This window comes from Manis pentadactyla, chromosome 11 (genome assembly GCF_030020395.1).
Source record: "Manis pentadactyla isolate mManPen7 chromosome 11, mManPen7.hap1, whole genome shotgun sequence".
Taxonomy (NCBI): Eukaryota; Metazoa; Chordata; class Mammalia; order Pholidota; family Manidae; genus Manis; species Manis pentadactyla.
This window is the reverse complement of record NC_080029.1, coordinates 104127546-104146839: the sequence shown is the minus strand read 5'-3', so window position 1 is coordinate 104146839 and position 19294 is coordinate 104127546. Positions and strand designations below refer to the sequence as shown.

The window sequence follows — 19294 nt, the reverse complement described above, 5'->3', positions numbered from 1 at the left end:
CATTGACTATGAAATCCCAGACCTTCTGAGAGATACATTGCATGTATAGGCATTGGTCTTTAGGAAATAGTGTAGAGCCTAGACGCCTCCTTCTGGGGAAGTCAGTCCTGTCTGTTACAGCAGCTACCATTGAGATTAATTTCAAGTTAGGTTAACATACAGGACATTCAAGTAAAAAAGGCTCTTAGAAGCTTGTAGTAGCAGTGGATGTATATCTATTTTATACTTTAAAAAATAGAAAACAATAAAAATATAAAATCCCTTTGTTTTCTAGCTTTTTTCCCAAAAAATAGAGGACAATCATAAAAAAATTAATTAGAGCAAATTATCCTTTCATGAAAAGTATGTTTAAAGTAAACAAAAAATACAGGTATATGATGGGTGTGTATTTTTTAAGAAAAGCATTTTTTTAAAACTTGAGAATAGAAAACAAAGAGCCAAAACCCAGTAGTTTTACTTTGTTTATTCACTTTTTTCCCCCAAACTTTTTATCAAAGGTTTGTCTTCTTTTAGATTGAAAAAAAAGTGATGCTTTTATCTTCAAATATGACAGTAGTTCATTTTGTTTCCCAATTTGTGGGATGTTACTTCATAGGAAACTTGTGAAGAAATTGTGTATTGACTCACTTCTTGCAGAATTTATTTTCTAGATCAGAAGGTTAATGTGCTATATGTAACAGTATGTTAGGCCTGTTCCTGGGCATAGATAAGGGAAATTGCTACTCTTGTTTTGAGATTTTTTTTCTAGGTATTTAGAATAGATTGTCTTTGTATTCATGTACATGATGAATATAACCAAGAGGTAGGACATAGGACCCACATTTTGATGCTGTAATTACTGCACTGTGGACTCATCAAAGCCCTGAGTTATGTTGTCTTTTCTCTAGCCTCAGTTTTCTACAATAAACTTCTGATGACCTCAGATAGTAAACATCTTAATGTGATTCCCTGAAGTCCTTTAATTTGTCTTAAAGAAACTGGTTATCTAGGAGGTGATTAGATTTACATCAGTCACTGTACTTAAAATGGGTTTGTCTTTTCATTTTTAAAAAAGTTTATTTTTTCCTGCTTACTATAAGGGTAATGCCCATTGAAAATATACCAGACACGTATGTAATTTCAGTTTTTTTTAAATTTGAAAGATAATCTAAAATTTTACTCTATTGCATGTAGATTAATATAAATAGGCTTTTATTATACATATTATTTTCTATCTTGCTTTTCTCAGTTAATACATTACTGAAAGCTTTCCGTGTCAAGACATGTTGATCTACTTTTTTTAATGGCTGCATTAACTGTAGATATAAATTTTAATTTTAATAAATTCACTCTTGGTAGACATGTCACTTTGTAATTTTGTATATTAAAAATTGTTCCATCAACCATTCTAATATATATATGTATATATTTTTTCACATTCATAGGAGAATTTCTATCAGATAAATTCGAGGAAATAAAATGGAATTGGTAGGTCATAGGTTATCTGTTAAATTTTATGAAATTATTCAAAGGATAATAGCAGTGTACATTTCCACTGTTTACAGTGCCTTTCCTCCCATATCTTAACTAACCTACTACCTGTCTAACCTGTTAATCTTTATTATGTGATTAGGCATTAAAATCAATCTTGTTTCTCCATGTCCTTGGTAGTAAGATTGAGCATTTTTTCCATATTTAGGTCTGCTATAAATTGCATAAGTGTTCCTTGCTAAATTGTCTACTTTATTTTTTTAACCTTTGTCTTATTGGTTTATTGGTACACTTTTAAGTATTTTCAACACTCTGTCATATGTGACAGATATTTTCCCAGTCTATCGTTCATGGTTTGTAGTGACTTTTGGCAAACAGGTTTATGATTTTTATATAATAAAATCTTTTCCTTTATGATTTCTGTTTTTTGTGTAAAGCTTAGGAAAATATATTTTACCCCAAGATTATAAAACTATTTTCCATTTTGATTCTTTTTGTGGTTTCATTTTGTATATGTAAATCTTTAAGATGTATTTTTACCAAGTTGTTTTAAAGTTTTATGAAACCTTATATTAATAGTGCTGATCTTGAACAAGACAAATGAGATGACATCATTGAAAGTCTTTTGCAACATCACACCTGTAAAGTTTAGTGGAGTCTGTAATGCCTGCGTAACGCAACTTGTCAAAAAACTAATTTTTTTCCTTTGGGAGGCAGGAGAGGGAGAACAATGAAATTGCTTTTTTTTTAAATTCAAAAGCATTTTATATGCCAGTGGCTCTAACATTTCTGCATCTCTTTCGTCCTCTACCTTCCACACCAATATGGGAAGCTTTTGTACTATCTGAGCATCCAAAATGACATCCCAGCATTTAGTTCCATATTCAGAATTGCTTGTCAAATCTTTTGTCCCCTGATGTTGTTGGAAAGCATCTTAGTTTGGCCTTTGCTTGGTGAAAATATGTTGGAAGATTTATTGGCTGTAACAGTTAAAAAGCCCTACAAAACTAGTTTTTCTCAAATGTTCAGGTTCACCTGACCATTCAGGAAGCCTTGAAATCACCTTCTCTAGGGTTGTGCTTTTGTTTTCTGCAGCACAGAGGCCTAGTGGGTACTACGTATTCCTAAGCCACGTTTATTGTTTGCCAGAGTTTGGAGACTGAAAGAAGGTCCACATTATAGATGGTAATAAAAAAGAAAAAGAAAAAAAAGTATAAACTGACTCTTAAGGGGGGAAAAGCAATACAGTAGAAGGTTCTTCTCTTTCACAGTGAACAGGTTTGAAGATCCCTTAATTTCTGAAAGAAAAACATGTCTCACTATTTTAACTCCAGAAGTATTTATGTCAAAATGCTTTTTAAAATGTGAATTTCTGTCAAATTACCATACAGCATAGTGACAGTCAGTCTTAGATGCTTACTTAAACAGTAAAAGCCTTTGATGACTTTTTTCCTGTGTCACCATTTTTCATTGTGATAAAAACCTATCAACAACCTAAACATCATTAATAGGCAAGTCAACTATGATATTTAACAATATATTACACTGTTATTATAGTCACTTTTGAATAATTTTTAAGCCAAAAAAATTTTTAAACAGCTAAGTGGAAAAAGTAAGGCATAAAACTCATTGACCCCAATGCATATATAAACTATTTGGAACGGCATATCCTAGGTGCATTTAAATCAAATTTGCAGCAAATATAAATGGTATCCCCCTATTAAGGAGATTTTCTTCATCCATGCTTTTTGTTGCCATTGTACATGCTCTTCATTTTGTCAGAAATGCCCTTCCTATTCTTGTCTGCATGTTTTACTTCTACTTGTACTTACCTTGAATGTTGCCTAATCCTCAATTTTGAGCCCAAAAGGATAATTAAATAATTAAAGTATAATGGTTTAGAACAATGCTATAGAGTTGGTGCTTAGTAAATATTTGTTAAATGAATGAGTGAATTTATCTTGCTGCCAGAAGGGTTGAAGCTACTTTCAGGAGTAGACTAAATGCAGCAAGGTAACAAAAATTGAAGGAAAAAAATGAGACAGAGGAAATTTAGAGGGAATTATAAAATGGAACCAAGAATGAAGATATTACTTTACACATAATCTACACTATGAGGTCCTATATTCTTACTAATGCTAGGTATTAAGAGGGAAAACTATTAAGAGAGAAAACTCTTAAGTTACCTAAGACAGCTGCTCAGGATCAGCTCAATTATTCTAACACCAAAATAAGAAAAGAAAGAAATTTTTACTGATTTTCTGAAGAAGATACTTGACAGTGTAATGAACTATGTGCTTACTACTACTTCAAGAAACAAGATAATGAGTTCAGTAGGGCCCTTTTTCTGGGTGATTGGTTTATGTAGGTCAGTGGCATTACAACAAAGCCAAAATTTAAATTGGGGGTAAGGTGAAGGCATGGCACTTCTGTCGGGGCTGTAGAAATTGAGTACCATAGAAATTAAAAACAGCATTGTATTGGTGCAAGGAATATAGATCAGTGGAGCAGAGTGGAGGCTATAGGAACATTCATAAATGTATGGGACTTTATGTAACAAAAGGTGGCATTTTAAATCATGGAAAAAATACTGGTTATTAAATAATTGTGGTAATTTCTGGCTTACACTAAAAGTCAAAAATGAGATGCATAAATTAAACAGCTAAACATAAAGGTCAAAACTCTGAAAAGGTATTAGTGATTTTATAATCTTTGGAGTAGAAAAGACTTTCCAAAGCAAGATACAAAATACACATGCTGTAAAAGACACCCTATTCTCCTTCCCCTATATTTGACAGCATAACATTTAAAAACATAACTGTGATAGAAGATAATGTTAAAAAATTGAAGCATGCTATAAGGAAATATTTGTAATAGGTATAACCATTCATGACCCAGTTTCTAAATAATTTCTACAAATCAGTAAAGACAATGCAGTAAAAAAGCGAGCATATGAACATCAGAAAATTCACAGAAAAGGAAATAAGGATAGCCAATAAACATTGTAAAAATGCACAAATCCACTAAGTCATCTTAGTCATGCAGATTAAAAATGAGATTCTTAAAAATTTTTGCTTGTGAAATGTTCAGAGATTAAAGATGATTGCTGCTCTGTTGATAAGGCTGTAGAGAAATAGGTGTCCTCATATACTGTAGGAGACCTTTCCTAGCCTTATTAAAAATTCTTATTCGTGCCTCCCACTCCCTATGTTCAGTTTTCCCCCTCTTGCTTTATTGTTCTCTACAATACTTGCCACCAGCTGGCTTAGTGCATATTCTACTTATTTGTATTGCTATCCCTCGCTAGAACATAAACTCTCTTTGGGGGAGTCCCCTCCCCTGCTGTGCCCCCAGTACTTGGAATACTTTATGGCATATGGTAGGTGCTCAATAAGTGTGTGTTGAATTAATGGATTAATGTAATGTTTATGTTCCAGATCAGTATAAGGTTATTTAAAATAATTGTGTAGGGTTGTTAGTGGACCAAAAAAACCAGAGTATAAAAGACATTTTAAAAGTTTTCATTAGTTGGGATATTGGGTTCTTATCCCTTTATCAAATGAAGTTCTGGTTTAAAGCAGGCATTTTGAGGAGATGAAAGTTCCAGAACCTTTAAAGGCATTCTAGAAATAGGTTCTTGAAAGCTATCTAGACTGACTTCCATCTTTGAAACATTTATATATAATACAGCAGCATTTTGGGGGGACCTTTGCTGATGGCTCATTGGTTGTCCTGTTGGAATTATAGATGTGTGGAAGAATAACGCCCCATTCTTCACCATATGTCTAATTCTAGAAGATACGGTAGGAAACCTCCTCTGTAGTAAAATGTAGCTACTCAGGAATGACTAGGGGCACCATCATAACAGGTGGCATTCACTCCAGTTGGGCTTTATGAGATAAAATTAATATCATTGCTGTTATTATTTCTGACGGCTGTCACCTGAGTGTTCTAAAATTATATCTTTGGCCCATAACCCTCCCCTAAATTCAGTCCCCAGCTGCCTGGCACTTGGTTTTGATAATAGCTGTTTCAGATTTAACATGCCTGAAACCAGTTTACCAATTTTCCTTTCAGAACCTACTGCTTTTGAAGGCTTCCTGTCTCAATGGCAATTCTATTCTTGTATTTGAGTCATCCCTTATACCCTATATTCAGTGTTTCAGGAAGTCCTTTTGGCTGTACCTTCAAAATATTTGTAAAATCTATCCATTTCTGACTGTCTTTTTGCTGCTATGTCCCTGGCCCAAACCACCATCATCTCTTACCTGAATTATTGTGGTAGCTTTGCAAATGGTCTTCCTGCTTCTGCCTTTGCTCCCCCCACAGTGCTGTCTCAATGAGGCAGCCACAGTGATCTTTTCTATTTCCTTCCTCAGAATTTTTCTGTGACTTCTGGTTTCACTCAGAGTGAAAAGCTAGTGTTAGGGTTTGTAAGGCGTTACATGATCTGTCCTCCATCTCATTCTCTCTCTGACCTCATCTCTTCCTGCTCTCTGGCCAGGCCACCCCCCTCTACCACAGAGGTCTTCTTGCTCTTCCGCAGAGATGCAGGATTGGTTCCAGCTCTGCACCTGCTGTGCCTTAGGTCTGGGACACTCTTCCCCCAGTTACCCATTCAAATCTTTGCTCATATTTACCTTCTCAAAGAAGCTTTCCTTGACCATTCTTTTTTTTTTTTTTTTGAGGAACATTATGACTAGATTCCCCCCCATCACCAAGTCCCCCCCACAAACCCCATTACAGTCACTGTCCATCAGCATAGTAAGATGCTGTAGAATCACTACTTGTCCTTGACTATCCTTTTTAAAATGAATCCCTTCCAACCCAGCATTTTCTTTTCTTTTTTTTCCTCCAGCCAGATTTATTGAACATAACAAAATTCTGTATACAAAGTTACCTGGACGTGCTGCTTGAAAACATGATCCTTGCTTACTAATATTTTGATAAGTCCACGGAGTTTCAAAAAGCAGCTTGCTCTTATATTAATAGAAAAGTGTCCAGTGCACACAAAAAGAACAGCCAAACTACTGGAGCTTTAATAATTCTATAAGATGATTAACACAGGTAGGATCGAGTCTCTTTGACAGGCTGCTAGAGAGAACTAATGTGAAATGTCATGAGCCATTTTGTGCTCTGCCACTGTGATGCCATCATGTTTCTGGATCATGATGTTCTGGATTTAGACACAGCACAGGGATATCAGTGGGGTCCAAGGTTAGCTTAGCTGCTTTCTGGGCTAAAACAGTACCATCCCAGAATGCTTATCTGACAGGGTCCCACGGCAGCCCAAATTAAGTCCTTGTGAATATCTGTAGAGGACTCCAATGTGGGATGGATTCTAAATTTTCACTCCAAGTGCTGTTCCAGGGTTACCTTCCCAGCCCAACATTTTCTATTCTCCTTTCCTGCATATTCTCCATAATAGGAAATACCACCAAATATACTGTATATTCTACTGGTTTATATTGTTTATTGAATGTCTGCAGTGTGAAATGCACAAGACAATTGACATGATTTTAATTCAGGCTATTTTTAAGGAGTTTATTAATGAACATTTCAAATAGGGAGAAAATAGGGGGTTTATAGAGGTTAAGTAAATAAAGGAATCATGAGGAGAGGTGTAAGTCAATTTTACCTGGGATTTTATGAGAGTAGATAGGTCCTTTGCAGTTAGTCATTTGTCAGAACACAAGGAGGAGGAGATCAACTTTCCTTGCTTTCCTGGACCACAGGGCTTAGATGGAGCTTAACATAGTCAACTACCAATAGAACTTAAGACCCAGGAGGGCAAGACTCCTATCTGTTTCATATATTGGTATATTTTCAGTATGTAGCATGTGCTAAGAACTCAATAAATATTGACTGAACAGATGGGTAAAAGAATGAATTTAAAGTGGTATTAATCTTAGGCCTCCTGTCTGCTGGAGAATGTATGGTTATACTACTAGAATTGGTCTTTCTACATAAGAAGCCTTTGGAAATGAGAATCCATAGAATAAATTTAACTTAACATTAATGGTGTGTGCTATATTCTATACTGAAACCATATGTTTGTAATACTTATTATCAAATTATAAATTAGTATTAGTAAAGCCCTGTAGGGAAACGGAAGTTCCCATGGCCAGGATGCTCCCCTGACCCTAATCTACGTGCCCACTGTGCACATGTAATGATGTAATAATTGGGCATGTGTTGGCGATGAACTGCTGTTGTATAAAAGAGTGACCACCAGGTGCTTATGCTTTGAGGTTGAGGCAGAGATGTTGGTGAATTGCAGACTTGCCAGATGCAGTCATTCTAGTGCTCCACCTGCCACTGCAAGAATGAAGCTTGGTATAAGACATTTTTCTCCCAACGTTCTGTTGTTGTTACTTGGTCTCACTCCAGAGTGAACTTGCCCAGAGCACAAACCCTCCTTTGCTACAAACCTTTAAAATGGGAAGGGTTTGTGCATATACCTATGGTCAGAATAATGGGAGAGGAACCTCATGGGTTCCTCCAGAATTTTGAATTCCTTGAACAATTTAGACTTGTGTTACTAACTGCATTGTAATCCAGAAATCTATTTCCCTTGTGGGTAAAACTGCAATATTTCCAGAATGTCTCACCTGGGCTTAGGGCACCTCCTTATTTATCAGTAGGTGTTTCCAAGGGGTAGAGGGAAGTAGTTCATCTCCATATCAGTAGGTGATTACAAGGGGGAGCAGGGCATATCTGGACTGGAGAGGGTGGGGGGTGGTCCCTTTTTTGGTAGCTGAGTCACGCAGGAGACACAGGCGAGCCGAAGTGAACAACTGCTTGTAAGCAATAAATGGGTTTCTCTCACTGACTGATTTTAGTTTCAAAGGTAATTTGCCCCGGGCTGGGAAACAAGTTCCCCCCTCCCCCCCTTACCTTCTTCTTTATTGAGTGCCTAATAGGTGGCAAGCTCTGTGCAGTGTGTTGGGAATATATAAGTAATCAAGCAATTATGATACAGCATTCTTTTTTAAGTAGTAGATTAGGGAAAACACCAGCAGAGTCTTCAGTGATGGGGTCAGAATGGTTCACAAAGGAGGTGATGCATTAGCTGATGCACCACCATTTGTTGTGGTGATGTGTGAACAGTAATCTTTGATGCTACTACTGTAATTGTTTTGGGGTGCCATGAATCACACCCATGTAAGATAGTGAACTCAGTCCATAAATGTTGTGTGTTCCAATTGCTTGCCTCACTGGCTGTTCTTCTATCTCCCATTCTTTGGGCTTCCCTATTTCCTGGGACATAACAATATTGAAATTAGGCCAAATTAATAACCCTATATAAGTGTCCAAGGGAAAGAAAGATTGATGTGTCTCACTTGAAGACAAAAGCTAGAAAATGACTTAAGTGATTTAAACTTCGGGAAGCTTACTACTGAAAGTGAGGAGGCGAGGAGGCTTGTTGAAAGCCCAGAGGCTGAAAGCTAGGCCTTTTGTGCCAAACAGCCAAGCTGGGAATGCAAAGGAAAAGTTCTTGAAGGAAATTAAAAGTGCTACTCTAGTGAAGAAACAGATGATAAGAAAGCAAAACAGCCTCACTCCTGTTAATGGGAATGTTTTAGTGATCTAGATAGAAGACCAAACCAGCCACAACATTCCCTTAAGCCAAAACCCAGTCCAGAGGGAGGCCCTTAATTGTCTTCACTTCTCTGAAGTCTGAGAGGGGTGAGGGAGCTGCAGGAGAAAGGTTTGAAGCTAGCAGAGGTTGGCTTGTGAGGTTTAAAGAAAAAAGCTATCTCCATTACATAAAAAGTACAAAGTGAGGAGCAAGTGCTAATGTAGAAGTTGCATGAAGTAAGTTATCCAGAAGATGTAGCTACTATAACGAATGAAGGTTGTTTACACTAAACAACAGATTTTCAGTGTAGGTGAAACAGACTTATATTGGAAGATGCCATCTAGGACTTTTCATAGCTAGAGAGGTGAGGTTAGTGCCTGGCTTCAAAGCTTCAAAAGATAGGCTGACTCTCTTGTTAAGTACTAATGCAGCTGGTAACCTAACTTGGAGCCATGCTCATGGACCATTCTGAAACTCCTCTGACCCTTAAATTTATGCTAAATCTTCTCTGTCCGTGTTCTATAAATGGAACAATAAAGTCTAGGTGATAGCACATCTTTTAACGTGGTTTACATAAAAGCCCACTGTTGAGACCTACTGTTCAGAAAAAAGGATTCTTTTCAAAATATGACGTCTCATTAACAATGTATCTAGTCACCCAAGAGCTCTGATGGAGATTTACAGTAAATTATGTTGTTTTCATGCCTGCTAACCCAACATTCATTCTGCAGCCTGTGCAAGGAGTAGTTTTAACTTTCAAAGTCTTACTATTTAAAAAATACATTTCATAAGGCTATGGCTGTCATAGTGATTCCTCTGATGGATCTGGGCAAAGTAAATTGAAAACCTGTGGAAAGGATTCACCATTCTAGATGCCATTAAGAACATCTGTAATTAATGCGAAGAGGTAAAAATTACAATATTAACAGGAGTTTGGAAGAAGTGATTCCAACCCTCTTGGGTGACTGAGGAGTTCGAGACGTCAGTAAAGGACGTAATTGCACAGGCGATGGAAACAGCAAGAGAACTAGAATTAGAAGTGGAGCCTGAAGATGTGACTGAATTGCTGCAACCTCATGATAAAATCTGAGTGAAAGAGGAGTTGCTTCTTATGGATTAGGAGAAGAAGAGTTTCTTGAGATGGAATCTACTCCTGGTGAAGATGCTGTGAAAATTGCTGAAATGACAACAAAGAATTCAAACTATTAACACAAACAAAAAGAAGTCGATAAAGCAGAGGCAGGGTTTGACAGCATTGACTCCAATTTTGAAAGAAGTTCTGTGTGTAAAATGCTGTCACATGGCATTGCATGGTACCAAGAAACAGTTCATGAAAGAAGAGTCATTCAATGCGGCAAGCTTCATTACCTTATATTTTTTTATTTATTTTTTATTTATTTATTTATTTTTTATTGAAGGGTAATTGACAACAGTATTACATTACATTAGTTTCAGGTGTACAACACAGTGATTCAACATTTATATACATGATAATTCTAGGTACCAGCTATCACCATACCAAGTTGTTACAATATTTTGACTGTATTCCTTATGCTATACATTACATCCCGGTTACTTATTTATTTTACAATTGGAAGTGTGTACTTTTTTTTTTTTTCTTTGTGAGGGCATCTCTCATATTTATTGGTCAAATAGTTGTTAACCACAATAAATTTCTGTATAGGGGGGTCAATACTCAATGCACAATCATTAATCCACCCCAAGCCTAATTTTCGTCAGTCTCCAATCTTCTGATGCATAACGAACAAATTCTTACATGGAGTACAAATTCTTACATAGTGAATAAGTTACATGGTGAACAGTGCAAGGGCAGTCATCACAGAAGCTTTCGGTTTTGTTCATGCATTATGAACTATACACAGTCAGTTCAAATATGAATATTCATTTGATTTTTAAACTTGATTTATATGTGGATACCACATTTCTCTATTATTATTATTTTTAATAAAATGCTGAAGTGGTAGGTAGATACGAGATAAAGGTAGAAAACAGAGTTTAGTGTTGTCATTACCTTATTTTAAGAAGTTGTCACAGCCACCCCAGTCTTCAGCATCCGTGACCCTGATAAGTCATTAGCAATCAACATTGAGGCAAAACCCTGCATCAGCAAAACATTGCCACTTACTGACAGCTCAGATGATGGTTAGCATTTTTAGCAGAAAAGTATTTTTTAATTAAGGTGTGGCCTTTTTTTTAGACAGTGCTGTTGCACACTTAATAGACCGTAGTGTAAATAATTTTTATATGCACTGGGAAACCAAAAAATTGATTTGACTCACTTTATTGTGACAACTGTCTGTATTGTGGTGGTGTGGAACCAAACCTGCAGTATCTCTGAGGTATGCCTGTATATAACTTTAGTTTGAAATGTTGTCTTTATTTAATCTTCTGAGCCATTAGAATATTTTGTTGAAAGGCATACTAGGAACTACCTGTTTAAAATAACTTTTTACATGGAAATTACCTAAAGACAGGTAGAAGATATATGTAGTTTAAATAACCCTGATTGGGTCTGGCAACCCAAACGTTTTGGAAGGCTATTAAGAAAATAAAGCATTGGTAAGCTTCAGGGGTGAGATGGAACAGCAGAATGTGTGATGCTAGAGGGTTAGAAGATAGGGATATGCAAAGGGAATGGAGAAGAGCTTTCACATGGTGAAGAAAGAATGCTTTTTAGGCTTCAGCCAGTTTTCTTTATCTCAAAGCTCTACCTACTTCTTGTTCCATATAGAACGAGTTTTCCAATTGGTCACTTAAACCAGAAGTCTGGGAGTTAACCTACAACCTCTCCCTTCTGTATTTGGTTATTTACTCCTTTTAAAAAATATTTCAGGTTTTTAAAAATCTCTCCTAACATCTTCCCTTCTCCTTTACCTCCTCCCCTTATCAGTACTGGTTAAATTTAGATGCTTATCCTTTTTTATGGACTATTGTTGCATTGATTTCTTGCATCCCAGAGGTTTAGGGCCCTTTACATCCTTCCCCATCTTAATATTTGCCCTTTTAAAGATTCATATCTGACCTTTTAACACTACATTAATGATAGATTAATTGCCTTTCTTAGCACTTTAGTATTTCATTTCTTCTGCCTTTGTTTTTGCTCTGTAAAGCTTTTCCTGTTCTCTCTTGGGAACTTACAGTGTCATTGTATCATCATTATCTTCCTTTTTTTTTTAAATGAGGAACTAGAACTTTATTTTATGTGATACCTCTCAATTTTTAAATTTTGGGAGCTAGTTCATTAAAAAAACATGTTGACTAGTATGACTAAAGAATATTGGAAGCTCATTCATAAAGCCTTCTCTAATCATTCTCCTTTCCTCCAGCAAAGTGAATTGCTGTCTTTGTGTAGTCCCATATGACAACCTGTAATTTTCAAATTGTTACAAAACAATTCAAATACAAATAGTAACATATCAAAAAGTTTTTTTTTAACTTGTTAAAACTGGTTCAGTGTGAAATTGAGGTTTATATATAGTCAATTTAATAAAGAATGCTGAAATAAAGTTGTGAAGATATAAAACTGGTAAATATCCTGTAGGGTATTCATCCTTTGGTATAACCTTCTCCACTGGGCAGAAAAAATTTATTTCACTGTAATAGTTTTCACAAGTTTACCTTTAAATTTATATAGTTGTAAACTGCTTGGGCCCTAATCAGTTTTAAGTGGGAAATCAAATAATAAGATGATCTCAGGTGAACTTACTAGAAAATGCTTTAGCATGACATTAAAAGTCACACAAAATAGGTGAAGAGGGAAAGAATTTAAAAAAAAGTGTTTGATACCTTCATCTGCACAGTAGTTACATGAGTGTATACACATGTCCAAATTCATCAAGGCTATACACTAAGATTTGTGCATTTTATTCTATGTACTTCAATATAAAAAATTTTAGAAAAGCCTTCCTCTGGTCTGAACAAATCTCAAATGTTGATTTCAAAAGCCATCCCTGCAAGGGAGCCTGAATCTAATTGGATCAGGCTAACTGCTCTGCTGCATATTTCCCAAGGCTTGCTGTGCCTGCATACCTAAGCTCCCAGGTGCACATGGCTGCCTGGAGCATCTCCTGTCCTGTCCTCATGTGCATGCTGTTACAAAACAGTAGTGCAAAGACAAAAATTACTGTGCCACATGCCTGCGACACTGGTCTTGCTCATCTGTTGCAAAAAATACATAAAAGTCACACAGTTATCTTTATGTCTTATTTTAGATTTTGAATAAATTGAAAGCATGCTAATTTTTATACTGTTAGTGGTCAATCACCTTTTTATCCCTTTTTAAAATACTCATTTGTGAGAGTTCCAGGATTCACTATTGGAAGCTTTAGATCTATATTTTTGGCTCTTTTCTCATGTGAGCAGTGGTTTCATGTTAGATTGTCTGCAGTAGAGTTTTATTAGAACACCTGTCAACTTGGATCCTAATGTGTTCTCATCTGTGCAATAGGAGTATTTATAAAACTTAAAGGTATAGAACAAATTCAGTACAATACCATTCACTTTAATGAGCTTGGTTTCAGAGTTTAGGAGTTTCATATAGAAAGAGGAGAACAAACCAGGTAGAGTTGACAGTGTGTGCTGCTTTTGGAGTTGGCTCTAGGCTGTTGTGAATGGCTACCAGTTTCTAACCAACCTGTGGTCTTTTTCCCCCCATTTTAGTTCAACTGAAGTGCTGCTTACATGGTTATTTTCATTAAAATGTTTGGTCATGTGTCTCCCCTTCTTGAAAAATTAAAATTGCTTTATTTTTTCATCACAGTAACTTCATTTTGCCTAGAGGATGTTAGAAGCTGGTCTGAGAACTTTTCCATTCCCTCCCACTCCGTTTCTTTAGCTGTGCTTTTTGTACCTTACCATTCATGTAATACATAGGTGTTTTCTCTTGGTGTCCATTCCCCATTCACCGTTCTCTCAACCTTTGATTCCCTCATGCAGTCAAATTGCATTCTTCCCCCTCAGTTCTGCTTGGCCAAATCCTATGTTTTCTTTCAGACCTTGTTTTTTTTTTTTCATTCAAGCGATATGACTGTCTAGACCGTGTTAGCTCAGGAGGATCTCTTTGTCATAAAAGTTGGTTGTATTTATTCATACATGTATGCAGTCATGCCCTGTATGGCAACTCTGGGTGGGATGTCTCAGTTTCACTGGGAAAGCAGTAAGCCACTTTTCATACTCGCATCACATATAGCGCTTCCTATAGGCTTTTAGATGTGTCTCACATATCAATATGTTTTTGTGTTTGTAGACCTGAAAAATGTCTGAAAATTCCAGTGACAGTGATTCATCTTGTGGTTGGACTGTCATCAATCATGAGGTATACTATTTAATACTTTTTATAAGGCAGTTTGTAACATTACAGTGTTAGCAATGATGTACACTCAGTTCTTGAAAGGCCAGTATTTTTCTACATTTAGGCATAAGGTTCCATTGTCTGTAAACTTGAATATTTTTCCACCCACATTAAACTTCATTGAAAACTTGTCACAAGCTAGCAGCTTCTGCATTATTGTACATGGCTTTCCTCAGCTTTGAGACATTAGGCTAATATTTATTGAGGGTTTATTATTGGTCAGGCTCTGTGCTTTACCTACATTCTCGTAAAGTTTTAAACAAGTCTCCCCTCAGTGGTATAGATTATTTGCATTGTCTTTCATAGTTGAGAAAACTAAAGTTTTGAGGGGTTAAGTAATTTGGCTAAGATTATGTAACTAGAAAATATCAGAGTCTCTATAGCATCTTACTACACTGATGGACAGTGACTGCAATGGGGTTGGGGGGCACTTGATAATATGGGTGAATGTTGAATCCACAATGTTGCTCATGTGAAACCTTCATAAGATTATATATCAGTGATACCTTAATTAGAAAAAAAAGAAAATATCAGAGTCTGCATTTAAACAGACCAGAAAGAAGAATGGAGAATTATGTGCCACTTAAGGTATGTTATTAGCAGAACTTGACAGAAAAGGGCTATGGCTCGAACTCTAACAAAATGAACTGTATGGTAGAAAGAAGCATGATGTTACATAACTAGGTCATAATAAATATTTATTTTCTCATACTGTTAATATATGTTCATGATAGAAAAGTGATAAAATACTGATGAATATAAGAAATAAGATAAAAATCATCTATAGCTTTAATAGACTTACAGTTTCCCTGTTTGCTTTTAGGATCTTTTAAGCCTCACTTTCTTTTTTTCCTTCATTAACAACAATTTTAAAGGTGTTTTTTATAATTACTTTGATAATATAAGGCCTAGACAATTGGTTTGTCATAGCCTCTAGAAAACAATACTAACAAAAAAAGATTGCTTTTTCTGCAATAAAGTTTTATAATTGCTATACAATTGATATTGGGGTAATTTCTTTTTGCCTTTTTTTTAGCCTGTTTTCTACAAAGCTTAGATAACTCCCATTGCAGTAACTTTTCCTTCAAGAATAATTAACAGACCAGGAGCAAGGCAGCTGTGGGAGTCTTACTTCTGAGTCTGTAGTGGGAAGCAAGACAGCAGACCTGGCACTTGCCAAGTGTGTCATTAGTATATTCTGTTCTAGAGGTGTCTTGTCACAAAGAAGATCATATTTATACTTTTGTCCCTCTCCCCTCTATATCCAGTTACCAAGTTCTACTCTTTCTTGCTAATAACTCTCACGTGTTTTCTTTTCCCATTGCTGCTATTCTGATTTACGCCAGAACCCTGAGTCCTTGACTCTGTTTCTACCCTTCTCCTGCCACTTTAGGCAACTCAGAGTCTTCCATTCGGAATTCTTGTTAGGACTCAACTCAATACCCACTCCTTTAATAAATTCCTTTAATTTTTTTTGCTTTGAGTTATATGTCAGGAGAATTCAAACATTTCAATTTCATGGATCAGTAAACTATAGGAATAATTGAGAGAGGGGTATGGGGACAGGCAGAATCAACTTAGTGGTTAACTTTACTATGCTAATTAAGAGGTCTGAGGGAAAAAAAGTAACTCTAAAGAGCCACTGTTTTATTAAAGAAAAGGCAGCCTTGACATCCAAATAGGAAGGACAACCTTGGAAGAATGAAGAATAGTCTAAAATTTTATGTTTGTTCCATTAATCTAATAAGGTTCATTTTAATCCTTGTCTTTAAACTTTTTTAGTTACACATTGCCATAATAAGTAGTTATTTGCATGTGGCTGTTTCTGTGAAAAAGCTGTAAATTTGAATTTTGGATTTGAAATTTTTATATTGCACTATACCTGCCTTAGCTAGAGTAGTTCCTGAAATGTTGAGTAAGAATGAATAAATAGAAATAACTAAGTGTAGAAACTTTTATCCTCTCATTAAAATTTATTGCTTGGGCTTATAAAATAAAGTATTAGAGCTTTGACTTTTGGGCTGACTTCTCTTAGAATTTAAACCTGTGACACCATTCTGCTATATCCCTGCCATAGGCCTTTACAGACTAAATTGAATACAAGGTGCTCAATTGATACTGTTCCCTTTAGAGTATGGCAGTATCTGGGACTTTCAATAATGGAAATATCTACATGTAGTCAAATCCAGCTTTGGACAGCTAGCATACATAACTGATGATCACTTCTTCCCTAGGGATCTGATATAGAGATGGTGAATTCTGAGCATGGTACAGCCAGTGATAGCTGTGAGCTCACCCCAGAATGTTCATCTTTAGAGCAAGAGGAGCTTCAAGTATTGCAGTTAGAGCAGAGAGGTAAGATGTTAAAAAAGTCTGATTTTTTTTTTCTTTTATAAGAGCATATGTGAATGACATTATGAATCTTGCCTTTTTTCTAGGTGGGCAGCCTTTTGGCTAGTCTAAATGATCAAGTCACCAAAGCACTAGGATTTTAGTGTGGATTGGTTTGGCAGGCCTGCAGAACTCAGTGGCACCAAGCTGCAGATTGTTTATTTATGGCTGTAGTATATATTTGGGCTTCCGTATGACTCTGATACTACAAGTGTAACCACTAACTAAATATTATTAATCCTGATTAAAACTAGTGATATATAAAATTATAACCACAATGTATTTACTAAACTCTTCTCCAGTTATCACTCTTCAAGAGTGCCTTGGTTAGAGATAGTAAGTGGTATTTAACTACTGTATTGCCTCAGTTTTATATATACTTCCTGAGGGATTTGATGCCCACATTAATTATATAGAGAAATACAATGCCCAAATAATTAATGCATACTCTTATCTCATACTTAAATTACTTTTAAAACTTAAAAAAAAAAATTACATTAAGATGTAAATAGAACATTTCTCCCTGAGGAGAATAAGGTAGATGTGTCAAGGCTAGAAATAAAATACATTATACCTGTTAGTCATGTTTTTAGCCCATGTGCAAAATAATTACTCTTCTCATTTGAAAAGTGATTCTCACCTCTCAAGAGTCAGAGGTCTCTGAAAATCTGAAAGCATCAATGATTTCTCCCAAGAAATGTGTATACTCACATATGTAAAACAAGTTTTCATACTTCTTCAGAAATCCTTGAACACAACTCCACCTTTGTTGAGGAGTCTTATCTCCAAATCAGTACTCTGTTAGGGGCTATATAACACCTCAAAACAGTGTTTTGGTTTTTCTTCTTACTTTTTTTAGGGGGATTAAATTACATGCAAAATACACATTCATGATGGGAAAAAAATGATTAAAAATTTATAAATCACTTAAAATTCTTTTCATTTGGAGATAACTGCTGTTAATGTTTGCTATGCTAAAATTTGTATGTTTATTATATATTGTTCTAATTTTCTAACTTTCGTTAAAATTTTATAGCCTTTTTCATTAAAAATATATTGTGAACTTTATTTTTTTTGTACATTTTTTTGAGGAATTTCTTATAAAATATATCACTCTAGTGACATCTTGTTTTTTGGTGTTCTTTTGAGTCCTTAATTTTTATAGTCTATATTTTACGAAGAATTTATCATTTGAAGCTATAGTTTTGATTCTTCGGATACCAGGCATTGACAGTCATTAGATAATGATAACCTTTAGGATTTTGAATAATTCAGGCAATGTGCTATCAGGTAACTGAGAATTGATTTCCATATCAATAGGTTTTTACAAACACCTTGGATTAAGTACTTTGGTATTGGTACAGATTATGTTTACTTAGAGATTGTACTTTTTTGGTAGGTCTTAAGTGAGTTCTGGTCTGTATCTAAAACTGTTCCTTGACAATTTCAAATAATTATATTTGAAATAGAGATTTTTCATTAACAGTAGAGTGACTGAACAATTGTATATGACATTTGATTAAATCTACTTTAAAAAATTAGGAACAGATTTTATTTATATAGATAATATATGTAGACTACAAAAAAACTGATTAAGTGTAACTGAGTTGACTTTTTCCTTATTTCAGAGAGCAGCCAAAATGGCACATTGTTCATGGGACAAACTGATTATCTGTCTTCTGAGGGAGCAAAGTCAGCATTTGAGGTAAACTTGAGTTTAACTCTGTGGATATGTGATAAATAACATTCCTTAGAGAACACTAATTAAAGCTTCTGTTGGGGCAGCGTTGTGTATTTTCCTCGGTTCTTGTCCCTGCTGCAACAAAGAATTGAAGGGCAGAGACACAGTAGTAAAGCAGAGTAAATTTTATTTAAAGATACTTAGAGAAAAAGTTCAGGCAACCTCAGAGAGAGAGGAACACCCTGAAAGGTTGAAAAGAGAATTTAAAGTTAAAAGGTTACACTCTTAGAAAGTATGGGTGTCCTCAGAGAGGAGCACCCCAAAAGGTTGGGAGTTCCCCTTTTAAGTATTCTTCAGGAATGTGACTAAGAGCTAGGGGTGCAGACTTGTTAAGTGGTTTCTGAATATTTAAAATTAATTTAACACAAGGAACTTCCTGCTCTGATTTCTCCCTGGCATAACTGGCATTGGTCTGGGAGCATATCAAACAGGACCGCCTGCCCAGCCCCCAAGGTGGGCTGAGTTATTGTCTATTTGCTAAAGAGTAAGTTAAGAATCTTACTTCTTAACTTTGCCTGCCTTTTACTGTGTTGTTTATGGCTGGGCCTGCATGCTAAATCAGTTGCCTAGGCTTCAAACTACTTGATTAGGGCCAATGGAGGAAAAAAAACAGCATATAGGTGAAGTTAAATACTCTAGGCCTGCATGATTAACATAGTAAAGACAAAGGCTGTGTTTAGGTACCCTCCTTTATCTGGGAAATATTCAAACATTCCAGCCCAAGTTGCTCCTGGCTTTT

The 19294-nt window shown here is 35.7% G+C and overlaps 1 protein-coding gene and 1 pseudogene across 4 annotated transcripts in view; one reads left to right on the top strand and one right to left on the bottom strand.

Moving 5' to 3' along the window:
- CCPG1 (cell cycle progression 1) overlaps positions 1 to 19294 on the top strand; it is a 39828-nt gene that overhangs the window by 3559 nt on the left and 16975 nt on the right. For 3 of the 4 annotated variants that reach the window (XM_036919405.2, XM_057488822.1, XM_036919401.2), the window contains exons 2-4: positions 14319 to 14387; positions 16658 to 16778; positions 18443 to 18519. In XM_036919405.2, the coding sequence (XP_036775300.2) occupies positions 14328 to 14387; positions 16658 to 16778; positions 18443 to 18519 (258 nt within the window). In that variant the 5' untranslated portion in view covers positions 14319 to 14327. The remainder of the gene's footprint in view (positions 1 to 14318; positions 14388 to 16657; positions 16779 to 18442; positions 18520 to 19294) is intronic. The other variant, XM_057488823.1, reaches the window with a different exon arrangement.
- LOC118929373 (ragulator complex protein LAMTOR5-like) lies at positions 4553 to 13161 on the bottom strand (annotated as a pseudogene).